The sequence below is a fragment of the Cucurbita pepo genome, chromosome 16, assembly GCF_057944985.1.
Source record: "Cucurbita pepo subsp. pepo isolate OVF chromosome 16, ASM5794498v1, whole genome shotgun sequence".
Taxonomy (NCBI): Eukaryota; Viridiplantae; Streptophyta; class Magnoliopsida; order Cucurbitales; family Cucurbitaceae; genus Cucurbita; species Cucurbita pepo.
Genome location: NC_141813.1, coordinates 14,177,688 through 14,199,450, shown reverse-complemented (window position 1 = coordinate 14,199,450; position 21,763 = coordinate 14,177,688). Strand labels below are relative to the sequence as shown.

Genomic DNA, 21,763 nt, shown 5'->3' with positions numbered 1-21,763 from the left:
TTGTATTTCAAACTTTCTCCAACCTCGTCTATGCTTCAAATTAATAAAGTATAGTAATATTCAACTTTTGAAATAAAAGATAATATTTTTTAAACAAAATGTCAAATATATTTTATAATTTAGGCTAATAAAAACAGCTTACCTAACTTGGGCTCATTTTGAAAGTTGAAACATTTTTTCTGCCTTTTTTGTTTTTTTTGTTTAAGAATAACTCTAATTTTTTTTTCTTTTTCTTACATGTGATTTTAATTCTCATCAATAATTACAACACCATCAAATTGTATTATCCGTGCATTGCATGTATCATTTAATATATCCTGGGAACACTGATGATTCAAATTAAATAAAAACATATTAAACTTGTTTTCACCCATACCTCTTCTAACCTCACGTATATCAACTCCAGACAAGACTACTTATATAATTAGGGATATTTGAGTAAATTCTTCATCGATAAAGTGATACCGAAGCAATAAAATTCAGTATCTAGTTCAACCATGCGTGAGGGTTTTTTTAATTAATTGAAGGTGAGATTTTTAACATTTGATCTTGGATTAGATCATAACGCCTTAATTATTGAACTATGTTTCGATCAACAACATTCAACACGACGGGCTCATTGATCCAGCTCTAATGGTCTAAAATACCTTCCATCTATGAGGTAAGTCCCGACTTTAAGCCGCACGCCCCACACGTCCTTCGGTTTTCTTGACACGATTCTGTTCAATTACGCACGCAGCAGGCAGGCATTAGTTACAAGCGTTGCACATAAGGTGTTCGAAGCAATGCCAAAGACAGAGGACGAAGATCGATCGACCGCTCACCTGCCAACGTCGCCGGGGTTGATTATGCCGGAATTGACCCTGAGGCATGGAACCGAGGCTGCGGTCTTTATCATTTTGGGAGCCTCGACTACGATAACGGGGGAGCCGATCTCGAGTTTCCGACTCTTTGCCGGCGGCGTGGGGTCTGCTGCCGATGCACTTGATTCGCACTTCACGAGGCTTCGCGGTTGAGACCGAGTGCTTAAGCTGTTGGAGACGTTGAAGGAAGAGATGGAACTGACGATGCCGATGCCGATGCTTGGGCGTGGAATTGCTGTAGCAGAAGAAAGAGAAGTGGCCATTGGAACCGTATCTTATCACCAACGTTTCAATTCGAGGATATGTTTGGGAATGGATATTGAGATTAAAGCTTTTGTTTTGTTTTGTTTTTGTTTTTAAGCTCGAGGATATTTTTAAAGTTTTTTAAAATACGAAGGTAACATAAAACTTTTGAAACAAAAATTGAATTTTAATTGTTTCCATTCAAATCAATTCAAGGGTATTTTATAATTCTTTAATTTTTCTTTTTTATTTAATACAGTATTCTCCCAGCCCAAAATTGTTTTTATGAAGCAACATTCATTTTTTTTTTCAATTTTTTTAGCTTAAAATTTTAACATATTGATATATGTCGAGATTTTAAGCTCAAGGTGCGAATGAATATATGTCGAGATTTTAAGCTCAAGGTGCGAATGATGTAATGCACTTTAATTATAAACTACGTTTACTTTGCATTTTTAATCTCTAACCTCAAGCGCAGTGTTGCATATCATGTATAATGGTGTTCGTATTGACTTCAAACTCATTAATATATTTTGACAGACCCATATCAATCTTACCGTCATTTTTAAATTTTATCAACTTGCATTACAAACTTTAACAAGAATCTAAATCTTAAACTTGCCTATATTATTCGTATATTTGACATTATTTTCTACAGGTTATTAAAAAAAATAATACTCATTTGTCATTGGTATCAAAGTAATAATATTTAAAAAAAAAATTAGAGAAAAACTTATTTTAAAGTTCGGTAAGTGTTTATAAAGTTATTCCATGGTTAGTTTATACATTAATTAAACACAATTTTGTGCATAACTTGATATTATTTAAATTAATGAATTTATGAAAGATAATTAACATTTAATCAAGTTCAAAATTCAACCAAATATAATTAAAAATTTAGGATGAAAATTGGAATAAAGTCAAAGGGATGAAGGAAAGTCGAATTTTATTGCATAATCACTATTATTTTATATTAATAGATAGCTTATGGATATATATATATATATATATATATATATTAAGATGAATTGAATAGAAATACATAAGCGAATTAAACTACTTTTCAAATAAAAAGAACATTAAATAGTAATTATCCAAAAAAAACACTTGTTTTTCTTACAAAAAATCGGTCAATGCTTCGGTTCCCATATGAGAAGAAACGCGGTGTAAATTACAATTTACAACGAATTCCGGCAGCTCTCAATTTGCCGCCTTTTGCTCTTCGCGCCTTCCCCCGCCCCAATTGAATCTACTTTCTCAACGTCCACGCGATCGTCAGCTCGTTTCTCATACGCCCTAATTTGCAGAATCACAAGGTAACGTCATAATTTAATTCAGTCCACTATCTCACTGAGCTCCGACCCAATTCGTCTATTGCAATTTATGTATAAGCTCAGCTAAATCTGCTCCCACTCAGTTGTAGTATGTGAGCTCTTATTGCTGTCTCAAACTGGTAGCTCGGAGCACGGCTCTTCTGTTTTCAAGCTGTTCGGAAGCTTGACGTTTCCGGGTGCAAGTGAATTCGTGTGGGAATTCAAGCCGATTTACGACTGAACCCTACAATATAGATTTGACTGGTTTGTCTTTTAACTCAACGGGTTTTGTTTTGGGGCTGGTTTATTCTGCGCGTGACTACTTGTGCTGCATTGATGTAGCTTGTTTTTGCTGGGTTTATTCTCTATTGGTCGACGAAGTATTAGCTTCAAGCTCTTCCTACAGATGTCTTTTGTGTAATCAGTATGAAAGTTACTGACAATTTTTTTTTCTTCTTTTTTTTGTTCGTCTGCCTCATAGAAATTGAGTACTCTACGATTGCAAGATGCACATAAAGCAGGTATCAGTCGATCTATCGTTCATCATTAATATTTTGGTCTGAGTACATGGAAATAATCATTAAGTTCTCTTTTAGGTTATTATTGAAGGGTTTAAGAGCTACAGAGAACAAGTTGCCACCGAACCTTTCAGTTCAAAAATAAACTGTGTTGGTAAGAACACAATAATCTTGGGTGTATGCTTACTCTTTATTTAAAGTTGTCTCACTTTTTTGTTTATTGTGAATGAACTGGTTCCGGATCCTTTTCAGCATGGTCTCAAATGTTTGTTTTCTTGCTCCTTTTCTAGTGGCATTTCCGTCTAAACGAGTGACAGCTGATGTGGCCGACATATATATTTTTTTCCTTCTTGATTTTATAAATGTAGATTTTACCATGATATTGTAGATTTTCTGTTCATCATTCAGTCATGTGTTATTGACATATTATTAGGTTAATCTTAGTTTACATTCTTAAGAAAATTCTCATTTTCAAGGAAATTAACGTTTCCTTCAAATCTGTTACATTATTAGTAATTTTTATTTTCACTGATTTTGGAGCTCCTATTTGACGGTACTTTGTAAGTTGTCATTTATGGACATTTTATCTTCCTGTTCAACATATTATGCAGTCGGTGCAAATGGATCTGGCAAGACTAACTTTTTCCATGGTAAGAGAATATCACTATTTTTGCTCTTATTTACCTTTCAGTTTCTGGTAGTTTTTATGCTAAGATATTGGTGGTTGTTTACCTAATTATTTGTTCTGGACGTCGAATAGCTATACGGTTTGTGTTGAGTGACCTCTTCCAAAATTTGCGGAGCGAAGAGAGGCATGCTTTGCTCCACGTATGTGTTTACAAATTTTAAATCTAATAAATATTTTGTTTTCAAGTATAGGTTTCCTTTTCTCTAATTTACATATTTTGTGATTAATTTCATACAGGAAGGTGCAGGGCACCAAGTTTTAACTGCTTTTGTGGAAATTGTGTTTGATAATACTGATAACCGTATACCAGTAAGTTCTTTCTGCCTGCTATCCACTCTCGTACACATGGGGTTTCTTTGTTTCTTATGTGTGGAATGATTGTATGATTGATACATATTGCTTGTGACAAATTAACATTGCTGTTTATTTCGATTTCCTGTTTATTCTTGTTTGCTGCTAGTTAACAAATTAAGTAGTCTTTAGTTTGTAAATGTTTTCTATTTTCAAGTTTCCCTGAGCTTATCTCCCTTTTGAACTTTCTTTATCTTTATTTTCCCCATCTAGTATTTTCTTGCCCTCATTTTGGCTAATTATATATTCATTTTCCAGCACTTCTCATTCTCCATTGTTTAATGGTATTGCAAACTAAACATTTGCAATATCCATCCAATTGTTAACTGATATGCCATACATTTGTTTTTTTAAAGGTAGACAAGGAAGAGGTGTGCTTGCGTCGAACGATTGGGCTGAAAAAGGATGAGTATTTCTTAGACGGGAAGCATATTACGTTAGAAACTTTTTCCCTCCCCTACTTCCCCTCCCCTGTGATGTATGAAGATTCATCTCAGCTTTATGATTTGAGAAATAATGGTTTTTAGGAAAACAGAAGTTATGAATTTATTGGAAAGTGCTGGATTTTCTCGCTCAAATCCTTACTATGTCGTGCAGCAAGGAAAGGTAGGAGTATATTTAAACTGCATTATCTGTTATATAAATACTCGAGTTTTTATGTTGATCTAATTCCTTTAGAGTCAACTTCCATTCATTCTCTTTCTAATTGTACACAGATAGCATCATTGACATTGATGAAGGACTCTGAGCGATTGGATTTACTCAAGGAAATTGGTGGTACTCGAGTTTATGAGGAGAGAAGACGGGAAAGTTTGAAAATAATGCATGAAACTAGTACGTCTTGACCATGTTATTATAACCTGTGTGAGATTTGTTACTTTTAATTGTGTTTGATTATGTTTTTTCTTATCAGGCAATAAAAGAAAGCAGATAATTCAAGTTGTTCAGTATCTTGATGAGAGATTGAAAGAACTTGATGAAGAAAAAGAAGAACTTAGAAAATATCAACAGCTGGATAAGCAGCGAAAATCCCTAGAGTATACTATTTATGACAAAGAACTTCATGATGCTCGTCAGAAACTTCTGGAGGTTAGCTGTTATGGAACTGATCATTCAGTCTTCCTCATCCCACAACTAACTTTGGATCTTCAGATTTTGATCTTGTCCCAACTATATGGTTCGACTTTTCTTTTCCCCTTGAAAAAGTGTGGACAAATTGAGACCATTTTAGATAAATTTTTTCCATCCAACCTATAACTTGGATGAACGTTCTGAATGTCTCTAGTAGCCGTAGCTTTATTGGTCTCTTCCATAATAACTTTTTAGTGACTTAGGTGAGGTCCACACAGTAATGAATACCCACTTATGATAAAAAATCCACTAACAGATCCAACTCCCGAACAAAAAAACCCACGAGCGAACACAATCAGAAATACCCACACACGAATGGCTGCTGCTCATGAACGAAAATATCCACACACGATGGGTTCTGCTCACAGACAGATACCCACAGCCAAAACTAAATTTCAGATAAAGAAACCCACTCTTGAAACTCTAGTAAGTTCAATGGAGCAAATTATCAAAAACTCAAATTGGCCATGAAAGCTGGTCGAAAGAGTTTATTAGCAATGAGGGCCAATAGAAAGGATTAAATAACAAATATACAAAAATAGATGTAAATTGTAATTTGATAACTATTTCTCTTGTTAGCCTGTATTATATATTTCATTCATGGGGCAACTTGTGAGAAATAATTGATCTGACTCTTACTTAATTGATGAGCATTTAGAATGTGCGCAAATCAAGTGGATGGTGTGACTAGCTACCCTGAAGGCATTTCTTAAAATTTTCAAAAGAAATACTGCATAGTAAACAGGGGTCATCTATGAATAAGATTTTTTATCTTCAAAGAAATAGAACTAATGCCTTCTGACTCATTACTGCCATCTTTTTCCTTTTTATGAATTTCGTTTTTTCTTTCTTTTGGGATGTTAGAGTGGTTTAGAATCCCTTGGTTTTTCATTCCTTGAAAATTTGGTACAATATGCTAATCTGATTTACCTTTGTTATGTGCATATGCACGTAATGCATGCTAAAACTTCAAATTTAACTAAACTCAGGTAGATGAAGCTCGAGCCAAGGTTTCGGAAACATCCACTAAAATGTACAATAGTGTTCTGGATGCTCATGAAAGATCCAAGGACTTTGACAAAAAATTGAAAGACTTGACCAAGGAAATTCAAGGTTTAGTTAAAGAGAAAGAGGCAGTGGAGAAGAGGCGAACAGAAGCTATAAAAAAGCACACGGAGCTTGAACTTGATGTTAAAGACCTTGAAGAGAAAATTTCTGGAAACATGAGGGCTAAGGTAACTTTCTTCTATATCTTTCGTAACCTTCCACTATGAAGATATTTCATACAATTTTCTTTTTCAACATGCTTCTAGGAGGATGCAGGGAGGCAGCTTCAGATGCTACAAAGAGAAATCCAAGATTCTTCTGACGAGCTTGACAAAATAAGTCCAATTTACGATAATCAAGTCATAGAGGAGAAGGAAATATCAAAAGGGTATATGGGTTTTTGCTAGTGCTTCAATTAATTACCACTTTCCTGTTTCATCACCCCCTCCCCCAAAGAAAAAGAAGAAAGAAGAAAGGAGGGGGGGGGGGGGGGGGGGGGGGGGAAGAGAGAGAGAGAGGAATGGTCTTGCATTTTCTATTTTGATGCCATTGAGTTTGTATTTTAGTTCTTGCATTTTCTATTTTCAGTTCTAGTTAATGGCTCAATTCCACTCATATATGAAGTCTACACTTGTGTATTCGTTGATTGTTGCTAAATTGTTGCACCTTGGCATTTCTCATGAATTTTGTAGAATAATGGAGCGGGAAAAGCAGCTTAGTATTCTCTATCAAAAACAAGGTCGTGCCACCCAGTTTGCAAGTAAAGCTGCTCGTGATAGGTGGCTTCAGAAGGAAATTGATGAATATGAACGAGTGTTATCATCAAATATGGGGCAGGTAATATTTACCATTTTACCTTTCTAAAGAAGCTTCCCTGTTACTTTGTGTCAATAGGTCATTATATGTTCTTCATACAAGTCATCTCAATACAACTGAAAATTGGAAATACTTTGTGTATTGAGATAGCAGCAGTCACTTTGTAATACTCCATTTTTGCAAAATTAATGTAATCTGAATAAGTTTTGGTTGTTTGTAAAGAGGGAGGGTGAGAAGAAGTTGTTATTTGGGGTGAAAGTATTTGAGACTCTGAATAGAGTGGGACATTATAGTCGGAGAAAGAAAATAACCTCCTAGTATTTTCCTGGGAACATTTTAGAATATAATATTATTTGGGTCACCATTGGTACTTGAACCATTATTACCCAACGGAAACATTTTTCTTCGTACAATTTTGACGTCTGAAGAGCCTAAATGATAAGGGCATCAAGCAAGTTTCACTACTCTCATGTGTACATGGTTTCCATCTTCTCCAGATGTCGAGGGTCGGTGAATGCGGACACTTAGTCCCTTAGTATCCTTTCTTGTAAATCCCTGTTTTCTTGCTCGTGATCATCTCCTTTTAAGCGTTCCCCGTTTAAGGAAAATAAATTGTTTGATTGGTATTGGAGAATTAACACCTTGGATTTCCTCCTCAGTGGTTCTGTATCCTTAGAGGCATGTTCCCTCGATATCCTTTAAAGGCACTTTTCTTGTATAGATGTTTATTGTTGTTTGGAGTTGTTATGGCTTATTCAAGATTTTTTTTTTCTTTTTCTTTTTGTGTTATGATACAAGTTGCATTCTTCTTTCTTTGATGCACAATACCTCGTTGCAAGTAAATTTCTTCACCATGTTGAAAATATTTGGTCATAGAGGAATATAAAGGTGTTTCAGGATAAGGATGAATCTTGTGAGGAAGTGTTTCATTGCTCACTTCAATGCCTTTGGATTTTTGGTACTTAGCTTAATGATTTTCATCTTCTCGGACAATAGGAACAAAAGCTTCAGGATGAAATTGATAAGCTTAATGCTGAGCTACATGAGCGAGATGCCTATATTGAGAGGCGCAAAATGGACATTGCAACTATGCAGTCCCACATATCTGAGTCATCCCATGGGTTCAATACCTTCAGAGCACAGAGAGACAAGCTACAGGATGAGCGGAAGTATGTCCTTCCAATTTCTGAAAGTTCACTATTATTTGCATCTGGAATGCACAGTTAATTGTTCAGTTTGCCAGCTTTTTCTCAGTGTTCTGATTAATATATAGGTCGTTGTGGAGCAAGGAAAGTGAACTTGTTGCTGAAATTGATAGGTTGAAAGCTGAAGTTGAGAAGGCAGAAAAAAGTCTTGATCATGCTACGCCTGGTGTAAGTAATTGGTCTGTACTTTGTTTAGCTATTTATTTGTTATCCGAATGAATCACCTTATTCATTGTACTTATGAAAACTGTATCTACAAGACATGGATAAAATGATGCTGTGGGATAACACCATATTATGCTGTAAAGCCTCTGAATGAACAATAAGTTAGAGCAGATTACTACTAAACCATCGGAGTACCAGCTGATTGTCAAATTTATCGGTTTTTTTTTGCAGCTGGACTTAATTGTAACTTATAACACACCACTTAAGGTGAAGTAGAACTGTTTTAGCGTAGTTTTAGCTCATAAATTGTCTCAACGTTAAAAACATTTTTTTTTACTTTGATGTAGAATGAAATCCAAACAGTATGATCACATTGCAGAAAATGTTGCTGGTTAAATTCTGGATGAAATGCATCAATATCCCCTGCCGCGTTTTGTTATATTACCCCATATTGCGCCTACCGCATAAACTATTTGAATTTCTCAATTATAGCCCCCATCGTCAATAAAAAAAATCACCTGAGATTGCAAATGTCTTGTAGTGCATGGCCAATTCCCTTTACCTATAAGCCAGAAAAATGAATTGTCTTTTCCCACTGGCTTCAGCTCTAGGGTGTGAGAATTTCTCATTTTATCTTATCTTTCTGTTAATATGTCATCAATCTCTGAACATTTGTATGGTTTTACTGTGTTGAACTTAATTATATTTTTGGAGAAATTGATTGAACTCTGAGTGCTAGTTTATGGAATAAAGAGTTAAAAGAGAACAGTGGGAGAATTTAGGAGTCCCGATCCTTGACGGGAACACTTCTCATTAGTTAGTATCATGGAAGAAACTGTTCAGTAGGTCTTCTTTGAGCAACTGATCATTCTTGATGGAACATATTCTTCTCTTCTTTACATACACTCCTATGCTGCATTCTATTGATTGGTTCATTTTCTAATGTATCTGCTTCATTCGTTCCTTTAAAGTAAATTCCTCCCCAGAGATTCCAAATGATTTTCCACCTTTTGTGTGCCACCATTCCCCAATGATCCAGCTGCTTTAATATTACTATAATAGAATTCAAACTGGTAGTTCATTGAATAAAGAGAAAGAATAGAGGAAGAATTTGAGAGCTTGCAACCCTCCACCAGAACACTCTTCCCAATTAGTGGATTTGTTCACTAACCAAGTAACTCGTGTAACTCCCGCTTTCTCTTACTCGTGGGTCAAAATAACCCATAGGTTGGCTCTTTATTATATAACTGTACTTAATACATAATTCCTTCCTTACTCCTCTTCCCTTTTCTCTCATATGCACTCTTAGATCCAGCATGTATCTGAATAATTCAGACACACAATGGAACTAAATTACCAAAATAGGCCAGGAAGATACTCAAGTTCATGATTTCCACCGCTGGCACAGGAAATTAGTTCTTGTTTCGTTTTCTGTAGTGGTTGGTTATTAATTTGTCATTTGTTGTTTTTCCGTTATCTTCTTCTGTCTCTTAAAATTTTAATAATGTATATTTCAAAGTTTCAGGACAATCATTTCTGTTAATATATTCTTGTCAAGAGAGTTTTCTATTGTTTGTTAGATATGGAATATTGTGTTTGGTGAATGTATGGTTAGTTGATGGCTGGATTGTATCTCTCGTCCATGTTCTTCAATGTTTTGTTTCATATATTATTAGGATGTAAGAAGGGGACTCAATTCTGTTCGGAGGATCTGTAAGGAGTACAAAATTTCTGGGGTGCATGGTCCAATTATTGAGTTGCTCGATTGTGATGACAAATTTTTTACTGCTGTTGAAGTTACTGCTGGAAACAGGTGAATGAATAATCTTCTGTTATATTTCTTACTTTGAGGTTGCGTTGGGGCATCTTTTTTAGTTGAATTGGCCAGCTAGCATAAGGAAATTGTGTCCTTGTTGTCGGTTGTGTGCCTTGATACAGATCAAGATATGATTAGTATCCTTCCTTTCTTATCAGCCTATTTCATGTGGTGGTGGAAAATGATGAAATATCAACCCAGATTATACGGCACCTTAATTCTCTGAAAGGCGGAAGGGTTACTTTTATACCACTCAACAGGGTGAAAGCTCCGCAAATTACTTATCCACAGAGTTCTGACGTGATACCGCTGTTAAAGAAATTAAAGTTCTCTTCCAATTATGCACCAGCTTTTTCTCAGGTAGTTTCAAGTTCCATTATATATTTCCAAGAGTGTCTTGCGATTGATTTGTTCTCATACGAGCAACTTCATTACTGTAAATAAAAAAAAAAAAAAAAAAAAAAATCACAACCAGGAGTCTGATCCTACGCAAACCAATCCCAATGCTTTTAAATTGAAAATAGATGTTCCACTGAATATAGTTATTGGGACCCACAGAAAAGAAAACAACGAAACACAAAACAATTACAAAAACAATCTAAATTCTACTCCACTTCACCACGTAGGATGAAGATTCCTCTCTCCCTTCCAGAATATCCTTGTATTTGCCTTTATTGAGGCAACCATCCATATTTTGGATTATTTGTTGGAGAGAGGAATTTCTTGAAGAGAAATGAAGAAGAAAGAAAAGTTACCTTGCTATTAAGACATAAGTCTCCTACAAACGCTGAACGAGAAAGCTGGAGGTCTCCAAATGACAAAAGATTTGAGAAATGGTTATATCATGAACACAAAGTAATAGGCGAGTGCCTTATTGAAGAAGCTCACCTTGGGTACTTTCTAGGCTGTAAAGCCTCCCCTCACCTCCTCTCGCCATAGACGAGCGCCTCAACAACACTGGATACAAAAGCATAGAACTTTTGGATGGTCATGGTGGAGAATCTAGCTTGGTCATTGTGGAGGGAATTATTACCTAAAGAAAATTTTCTTTTACTTACTTGACTAGAAATGTTTTTAACAAATTGTTACACTTATTCTTATCTTTTAAATCGATGTTTACTATTTAAGGAAAAAAATGTCCAATTTTCAATGTTCAGTTTGGCAGATGGTCCTTTAGTGGTTGCAATTTAGTCTGGAAATTCCCTTCTAGCATCTATCGACTGCTTAATCATGGTTTATATTTTTTGTTGCAGGCTAGAATATTGCTCAACTTTAGTGACATTAAAGATGAACTGAACTTGGGATTTGTACACCTAGTAATTTAAACTTGCATTAATAGGCAGAAAGTGAGATAAATATTCAACCATTAGGTTTCTCATTTAGGCTTGATGCAAATAAGTGTATGAGATATATGCAATGTTTTTTATGGACGTGCTTATTTTCCAATGCTTCCATTTTTCGTTTCATTTTACCAGGTGTTTGCTAGAACGGTGATTTGTCGAGATTTAGATGTTGCCACAAAAGTTGCTCGTACCGATGGTTTGGACTGTATAACTTTGGAGGGTGGGTGTTGAAGTTATCTTTGCCAATTTATGATAGCTTTACTATGTATGTTTTTGACAAGTTTCCTTCGACTCTGCAGGTGACCAAGTTAGTAAAAAAGGTGGTATGACAGGGGGATTTTATGATCACCGACGTTCAAAATTGAAGTTTATGAATATAATTATGTTAAATACCAAAGCCATTAACATGAAGGAAGATGACCTGGCAAAAGTTAGATCAGCACTTCAAGATATCCTTTTTGTTGTTTCCTCCAATAACACCTTGCCAAAAGGAGGGGCTTTAAATTCCATTGATTAATTGCAATTTGATTAAGCCCAAATACATAAACCACCTTTTATTTATTTATCTATTTTTTAAGAAAACAGATTTTTATTGATAGAACGAAGATATATAAAAACGGGAGGAAAGCCAACCCCAAGCAAATGGATATATAAAAACAGATTTATCTATTCTAGCCACACATTTTCAAATTTAAAAGGGCTGGGACCCCATTTGAAACTACCGGAGTGGAAATATCGTGCATTTAAAACGGCATCCAAGAAGTCTTTGATGTTTATGCATTTATAACTCAAATATTGTGCAAAACCAATTATTTTTTGGGGACTAATTATCCTGAAAACGTATTCTTAATTACTAAACCTTGACAATCTGACTCCTGTTTGTGTATTCTTTGTTATTACATACAGTCATCCAATATGTTTTTGTCTATAGGTTTGTCTTCTTTTACTTAATTTTATCTTACAGATAGACAGAAAAATTACTGAACTTGTTTCAGAGCAGCAGAAAATTGATGCCAAGCAGGGTCATGATAAATCGGAATTGGAACAGCTTAAGCAAGACATTGCTAATGCTCAAAAGCAGAAACAATCAATATCCAAGGCTCTTCTGAATAAGGTATATTTAGGACGAGTTCTAGATAACTTATTGGTCCACCTTGGTTCGACTAGAAGTATAGTTCTTTCTATTGATATTTTTTATTCTTGTATGTAGGAAAAATCGCTTGCAGATGTTCGTAATCAGATTGATCAGCTTAGAGGTAATATGGCCGTGAAACAAGCTGAAATGGGCACTGATCTCATTGATCATTTGACACCAGAGGAAAAAAATCTTCTATCACGATTGAACCCTGAAATATCAGAGCTGAAAGAGAAGCTTATTGCATGCAAGACAGATCGTATTGAGGTCAGCAAATTGGTGTGTGCATTTATTGATATCATATACCTTTAACTTTTGCCCTTGTTCTTGCATTTTGTTATTGGATAGACTGAAACAAGGAAAGCAGAGCTTGAGACGAATCTAACAACTAACCTCAAGCGGCGGAAACAAGAGTTAGAAGCTATAATATCATCTGCAGAAGCAGACTCTTTACTGGGAGAAGCAGATTTGAAGAGACAGGAACTGAAAGATGCCAAGTTCTTGGTAGAAGAAACGACTCAACAGCTTAAAAGTGAGACTTTTGATTCTGCATTTTTGTTAGTTCTCAATTTTATTTTTCTATTTTATAGTGATTTGAAGTTGTGCTTTCTCAGGAGTTTCTGAAAATATGGACGAGAGATCTAAGGAAGTCAAGAAGATTAAAGACGAAAAGAATAAACTAAAGGTATCCAATTTTTACATGTTAACACCATTGATTATTCTTGCCCTCCTTTCTCCTTGGTTGATCCTTTGTCTATACAGACTTTAGAGGACAACTACGAGAGGACACTTCAGGACGAAGCTAAAGAATTAGAGCAACTACTAAGCAAAAGAAATGTTCTTCTTGCTAAAGAAGAAGAGTATTCAAAGAAAATTGGAGAGCTGGGGCTACTGTCATCTGATGCTTTTGAAACGTAATCTTTTCTTTGAATTAGGATTTCCTTCTGATGTTTAGCTGTCCTTGACAAATGATTAGTGATCATTACTGAAATTATTTGACAATACCTTTCATGCCTATCTTAATCTATTGTTTGTGATTCATTTTCTTGGTAATTGTCTGATCCTTGTTGGGTTTTCTTTCGTATTGCAAATTTTAGGTATAAGAGGAGGAACGTCAAGGAACTGTATAAAATGTTGCACAGATGCAATGAACAACTGCAGCAATTCAGCCACGTTAATAAGAAAGCATTGGATCAGTATGTGAATTTCACAGAACAAAGGGAAGAGCTTCAGAAAAGACAAGCTGAATTAGATGCAGGTGATGAGGTATTGCTAGACCGGACCCAATTTAGATTATTTTGTTTGTAATTTGGCTGTCAAACTCTTGCCAAGCAATGGTGCTTCTGGACATTGTAGAAAATTCAAGAGCTCATAGGAGTCTTAGATCAAAGGAAGGATGAATCAATTGAACGTACATTCAAAGGAGTTGCAAAGCACTTTCGAGAAGTTTTCTCAGAGCTTGTTCAAGGTGGCCATGGGTATCTAGTTATGATGAAGAAAAAGGTATAGTTTTGATTGTATTGCACGCATTCCTTTTGGTGTTGGATGCAGATTTTATCACTCATAATGTATTTTTGTGGCCTGTGGACCTTGTGGGGTATTATGCTGACGAATGGTTGAGTTTGAGCTATGACAAGTCATTTTGTTTTGGTCCTTGGCATGGTGGCCATTTTATAGCCTGTGGACCTTGTTTTTTCATTAAAAACACACAATTTTCTTTTAGTGATGGATAAAAAACTCAGAAGTGTATAATCTTTGTCGGACCAGATTACAAAAATGTTAAGTGGAAATCCAGAAAGATGAAGCTGAAGTATTGTCTCCCGATACCTGTTCAGGGGCCTTTCCCCTCCGTAAAATCTCCTTTTTCTCTCTGACAAAACTTGCAACATAAGAGAAGAGATTTTAGAGCATTAAACCTTAGCCTTGTTCTCGAACTAATCCTCACAAAGAAGACTCTTAAGAAGTCTTGAAATAATTCTGAAGGAGGTTAGGGACTGACTGAATATGTTAAGGAACATTATCTACCGCTTCGAATAAACACGGCTAAAAAGGTAGAGTTGTGACCTTCCCCATTCTTCTTGACAAGAAGCCTGGAATATTGAGGATAGAAGACACCTTACTGAGTTGAATGATTGGATTGACTTGTTCATAATCTTGAGACTATGGCTTTATTGGAGCCTAGCTTGGACACAATTTCGTCAAGATCTCTATTGTATGCCATTAGTGGATGGGTAGGTGTCTTTCATCATTATGGGGAAGTTTTGCTTTCTAGTTGTAGTTGAGTCGCAGTTTTGTATTTGCTGGAGATTGGCTATTGATTGGGGTTATAGAACTTCTGTTTACTTGGCTTGTTCTAGAGATTGTAGTTCTATGGTGGATGAGTTTCTTCTTCAGTCACCATTTTGAGGGTCTTTTTGGTTGCTTGTTATGTTTATGTGTCTCTTTAGGTGTTGGTCTACAAGTTTTTTTTGTATATATATCCCTTGGATCTTATTTTGTTAAATTGAAGCTCCGTTTTATTTTAGTTCGACTCCTGATGCTAGTTTGTTTCTCTTTATGTACTTCATATTCTTTCATTTCTTCTCAATGAATGTGTGGTTTCTTGTTTAAGAAGGAATTCCAGAGAAATAATCTCCCCTTTTGTCACTTCATGGAAGGTATCAACATGCCACAGCAACGAATGACTTTTAAGTTGTTATATGCAAGAACCTCATAGGGTGTATGTTTTTTCGGGAACATGCTCAATTCTATAATTGTTTATCTTGATTGTATAATTGTTTCATCTCTTTCTTTTGTTTCTTCTTTTTTTACCCCTTTAAATCAGTTGCTCTTGAGGTATCAAAGTCCCATACAATCCATGATGCACCCAAATCTGCATCTTATTTACTATCCCCTTGTCTTTCAAGTCACCTTAACTTTAAACAACTTGGGGAAACGTTGGCCTACACCAGGAGGTTCTTAGTCTCCCCCCAAGTTCCAATGTTTTTATGTACAATAATCTTCTATCTTACTTGCATGGAGTTTTGTGGAGCTGAACAGCCTCCTATGGTTCTAAGGAAGAGATACACCTCAGGCATAAATGGTCGAGAACTCCTGTCCATGGCTTGGTTTGTTATTAACAGATTTAAAAATGGGCTAAACATATGTTTTCTTACCCACGACTAAGGAAGCTTAATTGTTGTAAAAATTGCTCAGAGGTGATAATATCATTTTAATATAATATCTCGAAGGACCTATAGCTAGAACCAGGCTTGTATGGCATTGTGCCAACAACTTCTAAGACCTGTATGATGTTTTCTTATCCTTGGTTAAATTCACATTTATGGGTTGGGATGGTGTTCTGGGATTACGGCTAGATAATTATGAATTAATGCGACATCAAGAGTAATTTGTTCTTTGAATTTTTCCTTCATTCGCACAGGATGGTGATCATGCTGATGATGATCCTGATGAAGCTGCACCTCCAGAAGCAGATACTGGGGGCAGGGTTGAGAAATACATCGGAGTGAAAGTGAAGGCATGTACAAGCTTCTGTACTTTGTTTCATAGGATGACCTTTCCCGAGTTCCTAAATAAAATGTTGTTTGTTGCAGGTTTCTTTTACTGGGCAAGGAGAGACACAGTCCATGAAGCAGTTGTCTGGGGGACAAAAAACTGTTGTTGCTCTAACCCTTATCTTTGCCATACAACGATGTGATCCTGCTCCGTTTTACCTGTTTGATGAGATAGATGCTGCATTGGATCCACAGTATAGAACTGCAGTCGGAAGTATCCTTCACATTATACTTATGATTTGTTTGCCTTGCCATGGTCTTCTCCAAGTGATATCAAACACGTTTCCACTTTTCGTTTTTTTTTTTAAACGATAAGAGAGGGTGCTATTATATTTCTTGTCGACTATATTATGTCATATATTCCCTTCTCTGTAATCATAATTCCAGTTTGATGTTCTTAATTACTTGCTAGATATGATTCGTAGGCTAGCAGACATGGCGAATACTCAATTTATAACAACTACATTTAGGCCAGAGCTTGTGAAGGTTGCCGACAAGATATATGGTGTTACCCATAAAAATAGGGTGAGCCGTGTGAATGTTGTCACCAAGGAAGATGCCCTGGACTTTATTGAGCATGACCAATCTCACAATAACTAAGGTTAGATTTTTCTAGTCAAACTTGCATTTATTTTTTCGTTGACCGTGACTAGTTTACAAAAATTTCTGTTGGTATTCATAGGTGGCTAAAGATCCCCTGAGGCATTGGTTGTATTGTAATGTGTGAATGGAAATACTGGGCACCGCTCTACTCATTGGCATGTTAGAAAAAAGGTATGAAACTTTAGGGTGAACTTCACTATAATAGTACTTTTGGGTATTTATGTGTCTCCGAAGTGTTGGTAGCTGTAATTAGAGAAACATTGACTGGAATGGTTGTGTGGTCTGGTAGCCGATGTTGGTCGTTGATTGATATCTATTTAGTCTTCTTCGCCATGCCATTCTACGTCTGCTGCAAAGCTCATTCAAACCCATCTCTAATAGATAATAGATAGTGGCTATTTTCCTTTCCTTTTCTTTTCTCTGCTGCCTCACTTGGAATTCGCAGTCAAACATAGATATTCTAAAGGAGACTCTTGCTGCTTGTTGAATTGGACTAGAGCACCATCAGTCATAGAATGGATTTTCATTGGGGGCTAATTTTGACACTTCCATTTCCATTTCCATTATTATCATTATTATTTTAGGTTGAAAGTTGAGTGGTGGAAGACCTGTTGTTGAATTTGTATTTTGTATTTTTTTAAAAAATTGAACTAATAATAGGTTTCTAACAAATTCAAAACTTTTAAAAAAATTAAAAATGAAGTATGTCTAATAAAATTGTTTGTGAATTAAAAAAAAAAAGAAATGAAGAGTTTAAAAATTAAATTTGTAATTGAATTTAATTCCAAATAAACAGGCTGGTCGTTGAGTTTAGGTTTACGAACTCGCTGACCACATTCCTCAATCAACGTCGTCAAATGCCGCCTTAAAAAGTTGTCGCATTATTCATAAAGTGCCCTCCTTTTCTTCTTTCTTTCTTTCTTTTTTTTTTTTTTTTTTTTTTTTTTTTTTTTAATTATTACTTTTTTGGCATTTTCCTACGTCTTTTTGCCTACATTTTTATCTGTTTGACGTGACTTCTTCAAATTTAATCCTGATTGTTCAAGTGGGGTTTCACCGTTTGGCTGTTGAGGACGATGAACTGCTGACTATGACTATAGGGAGCAAAAGAGAAGCAATGAACTCATAAAACTCTACAACTTCTGCTTGTATTCATTCTAAGAAGAAATGGAATACCAAAACTGTATGCAATTTCTCTTCGTTACACAAAGAAGGAAAATGAAAAAATGGGATGGTAGGAAAAAATCACCAAGAATTCCCACATCATCTCTTTTGTATGTATATACAAAAGAATGATCTACTATCTGCTCCATTCTCTGATGTTTTCCTCTGAATGAAAAAACAAAGGTAAGAGGATCATGTCTAGGAATGGTCAGTCATCTTCTTATGTTTCCAGTTATGTGGCCTGGAAAGTTGGAGGTATTGTCGTCCTTGGGCTCATCTCAATGGCCACATAAGGATTGCAGTGATGCCTACAATGTGTCGCATCTTGGTGATAACCTCACTTGCTCCAGCGCTTGTAGTTGAAGTTGTGATGGATAGTCTCGCACGCAGCCTATGCGGGGACCGGCTCCGGTTGTCCATCTGCAAGACAACTGCTTCCCCAGTTGGTATGAATTGGCATCTTTATGTGAATTTAACCTTCCAAGGACCGACTCCTCGGGAACAACCTTCACTTCAGTACTCCCTTTATCTTCTTGTTCTCTCTCAAACATCGCAATCACTTCACCCCTATTTGGTATCTCAAGATTGGCCAACTTTTTCCCAATGTTGCGACGCTTTCGCTCTGATAATTCAATGGAAGGTTGTGTTTGCTCAAATGAATCAGATTTTCCTTCAGTGGATTCTTCCATATTGTTCTCTTCACTCTCAAAGCCCTTCAGCTTTTCTATGATGTCCTCCTCAGATGAGTTGTTCCTAACATGGCGCCTACTCGTTTGGCAGTCTAGATAATCATCCCCCTCATCAATGGAACTTGTCTGAATGGGATAAAAGATGGATTTCAGGCGTTATTTAAAACAATCTAAGTTTTAAAAATGATATCATTGGGGAAAACATGAAAGCCTTGTACATTTTCAGGCAATATTACCTTCACATCAGTAAGATCTACATTGTTCTCCTTAAGGAATGACATGAAGTCCTTGAAGTTTTCTTCAGTGGGTCGGTAATGTCCGCTATGAGCCCAAACAGCCTGTGTCAAAGAAGAGTAATAGATAATAGGTAATTGACTTAATAGTTAGAGGGGGAAAACAGTTGAGGATTTCATGTTGTCGAGTTGGTACCTTGAGAACACCATTGTCCACAACCAATCTCCCAGCAGCAGTTGTAGCTCCTCCAGCCAAGAAGCTTGAGTGCTGGAACGTACCTTTCTTCTTCTTTCCAACATACATAGTCTTTGACGTGCTTAGGACAAAAATCCATTTTGTATTTCTGGCTTCTTCAGCTGTGTGGACGAGTTTCCCTGATTGTTTGAATACGAGTTTCCCATCTTCCACAATTACTTCATATGCAAGCCTTTCCATCTAAGATTAAAGCAGAAACAAATTAAGTTCAATGGGCTAGAGTTAAGAATAAGGAAGAGAAGGAAGATTCGATGAGAAATCAAGAAGTGTTTGCTTACAGGACCCAAATACTTGATGCACTGCTGTTGGAGTTCCCATCGCGGGCATTTTTGGACCACATTTACTTCCTTCCCTTCTCCTATATCCAACCTGGTCAAGGTCAAAATACGGTGCTTCCAAATTCAGTAAAGGAAGAAGGAAAAATAGTGAAAAACATATTGTTGCAATAAGGAAATTTCACCAGTAGAAGAAGGGTTCTTTACTCTGACTATGAAGCCATTTCATGTAATAAAAGTGTAAGTTGTGGCCATAGCGATGTCGCGGATCAATCTGTATACATAAATAACTAATCATTACATCACACTACAAAATGAAGTTAAGACTTGGTTACAAGAAAATTTACTTACCGCCTCAAGCCAATGCTGCAAAGAAAGCTTTCTAGCTTTAGCATTCTTGGATAACCCTTTTCCAACCTATAATTGCAAAAGACTGATTAGATTTCTGAAACAAAAATCCGGTGAAGTATTGTTCACACGTTTTTTTCTCAGAAATTTCTGTAAATTCACCTTAGCTGCTCTAGTTCTTGCTCTTGACCAGCGTGAAATGGCAGACTCACGTTTTTCCATGTCAAAGAATGATACAGAACTTCGCTTCAGTTCAGCAAAGTCTAAGAGTTTCCACCTACAAACATTGCCAGTTTAATAAATAATGGAAGTAAGACAAAATAACCTAAGCAAAAAGTGCCGCATGATTATCAGTTTTTAGAAAAAGAGGAGAAGAAGTTACCAGCTTTGTTCAACCAGAACAGCACAGTCTGCAAGCTTTCTTCTAGTGCGGAAGCTTTTATACACTTTCTGCAATTTAAGAGCAGCAACATGCTTGGGATTGGTTGGATCCAAAGCTGGTAACATTTTGATTCTTTCCATATCATTATCTAAACTTAGTGATTGATTATCAAACTCTACACTCTTCGGGTTGATGGATGCAACGCCTATGTCATTTCCTGTTTCTAATGAAGAAGCCTCCGTTGAAGGCAGATTCTCTAAATCTCTTCCGTTGAAGTTAATAGATGCTTCCAACGATACATTTCGAGAACTCACTGATTTCAACACTTTTGGTTCTGAATCTCTGCTTGTAAAACTGACAGACCTGATTGGAGTTTTTTCTTCATCTCCAAAACTTAAGGATTTTATCAGAATAGATTGTAAACTGTTCCCCAAATCAATAAACTCAGCAAATGGACAGGAACCAGATATACCCATATGGCATAATAAGATCCTTTAATATCCTGTAAGAACAGATGCTGTATCAGAAGGCATGTCTATCTATAGTCTACAGGCCATGCTATGGAAATCTAATAAAAGAAATGAGACTAGCATCAGAAAGTTCAAAAGTGATCTCCATTCATAATAAAGAATAGGTAATGAAAGTGGCAAATTATCCGGTTCGAAGAAAGTGGCTCCAATTGATCACATTAAAAAAAACAGAGATCTGGATACAATGGATTCAATGCCTATAACACTATGTCCATAGATGTGCCTAACCATATAATAGCATTATAATATCTCTATCCGTCTCTCTCTGTTTTTTTCTTCTCTTTTTTTAAACTGCTTTAAGCCGGCGGCGGCCCTGTGAAGCCGTCAAGAAGGCAGCCCAAATCCCACTTCAATGAAACAGCGATTCGAAAATCAACATATATTAAAAACCACGGAGATGATTACCATTTTCGCTAAAGAAACATATAGAGAAGATCCATTCCACGAACACAATCAAATGGAAGAACAGAAACGAATTGAAAAGGAAAACAGTAATGTTCAGTGGTGACCTTGAAAACGAAAACGATGAAGAACTGAAAGTTGAGGATGGATATGGATATGAGCTCCGGCTTCGGAATTGTTGGTTCCTGTTTAGTGGAAGTTTGAATCGCAAATTAGAGAAGAAGCAGTGGAGGAAGAGGATTTTGGTGGGGTTTATATACGCATTTCAGAATTATTTATTATTATTACTCTCACTTTTTGCAGGAAAATTTTATAAAAATTTATTTGATTGTGAAACTTTAAAGCATTCGAAGTTTCCTCTATATTTCCCCACCAACAAAGATTTGACTCCTCCTCTTCATATCTTGTTAATTAATCATTTATTTATTTAATTGAAATGATAAGAAACCAATTTCAGTACATACCATAAATTTAATATGTCACAACGCTTCTATTTTTATTTTAATATTATGCTTTATTAAATAAATCAACGACAGTTGCATTGACTTTTTGACCATTCACATCCTTGTGAGTTGTGCCCTCCTTCTTCTGGACTTCTTTTTGACCATTCCCAACCAGAAACAATTATGCTTATTGGGCCGGTTGAATTGGGGTCAAATACCCACTTCCGTGAATTATATGGGCCACAGGAAT

At 36.0% G+C, this 21,763-nt stretch overlaps 3 protein-coding genes across 3 annotated transcripts; 1 reads left to right on the top strand and 2 right to left on the bottom strand.

Moving 5' to 3' along the window:
- Positions 1–433: 433 nt before the first annotated feature.
- CRR42 (DUF3148 family protein) lies at positions 434–1,200 on the bottom strand. Its single transcript, XM_023657337.2, has 2 exons — positions 825–1,200; positions 434–719 (listed from the first exon to the last, which is right to left on the bottom strand). Exons 1-2 carry the CDS (start codon positions 1,124–1,126, stop codon positions 617–619), a joined length of 405 nt encoding a protein of 134 aa, XP_023513105.1. The 5' UTR covers positions 1,127–1,200; the 3' UTR covers positions 434–616.
- A 1,028-nt stretch (positions 1,201–2,228) lies between these two features.
- TTN7 (Structural maintenance of chromosomes (SMC) family protein) lies at positions 2,229–17,199 on the top strand. The gene is made up of 31 exons (XM_087118432.1): positions 2,229–2,422; positions 2,524–2,683; positions 2,901–2,940; positions 3,016–3,091; positions 3,549–3,587; positions 3,698–3,765; positions 3,863–3,934; positions 4,333–4,412; positions 4,504–4,582; positions 4,693–4,810; positions 4,890–5,065; positions 6,097–6,342; positions 6,421–6,542; positions 6,847–6,991; positions 7,967–8,139; positions 8,244–8,343; positions 10,017–10,153; positions 10,315–10,516; positions 11,632–11,719; positions 11,799–11,949; positions 12,463–12,613; positions 12,710–12,901; positions 12,983–13,166; positions 13,249–13,319; positions 13,397–13,548; positions 13,732–13,900; positions 13,991–14,137; positions 16,056–16,151; positions 16,228–16,402; positions 16,601–16,789; positions 16,871–17,199. The coding sequence occupies exons 3-30, from the start codon at positions 2,926–2,928 to the stop codon at positions 16,786–16,788; spliced, it is 3,612 nt and encodes a 1,203-aa protein (XP_086974558.1). The 5' UTR covers positions 2,229–2,422; positions 2,524–2,683; positions 2,901–2,925; the 3' UTR covers position 16,789; positions 16,871–17,199.
- A 710-nt stretch (positions 17,200–17,909) lies between these two features.
- Positions 17,910–21,357, bottom strand: LOC111777187 (IQ domain-containing protein IQM2). Its single transcript, XM_023656658.2, is given in 10 exon segments — positions 17,910–18,275; positions 18,277–18,770; positions 18,881–18,982; positions 19,074–19,313; positions 19,412–19,502; positions 19,594–19,682; positions 19,760–19,825; positions 19,919–20,033; positions 20,139–20,640; positions 21,178–21,357. Coding segments are annotated over 9 exon segments (1,761 nt in total). The 5' UTR covers positions 20,615–20,640; positions 21,178–21,357; the 3' UTR covers positions 17,910–18,187.
- Between the last annotated feature and the right edge of the window lie 406 nt (positions 21,358–21,763).

What these genes read in the sequence shown, in the direction of transcription:
- TTN7 (XM_087118432.1), top strand. An exon ending in GAGAAGGAAATATCAAAAGG is followed by an intron (nt 6,543 to 6,846) that starts GTATATGGGTTT and finishes TGAATTTTGTAG; the next exon opens with AATAATGGAGCGGGAAAAGC. An exon ending in ACGAAAAGAATAAACTAAAG is followed by an intron (nt 13,320 to 13,396) that starts GTATCCAATTTT and finishes TTGTCTATACAG; the next exon opens with ACTTTAGAGGACAACTACGA.
- CRR42 (XM_023657337.2), bottom strand. Translation starts at nt 1,126, where the DNA reads ATGGCCACTTCTCTTTCTTCTGCTACAGCAATTCCACGCCCAAGCATC. An exon ending in AACCCCGGCGACGTTGGCAG is followed by an intron (nt 720 to 824) that starts GTGAGCGGTCGA and finishes GTAATTGAACAG; the next exon opens with AATCGTGTCAAGAAAACCGA.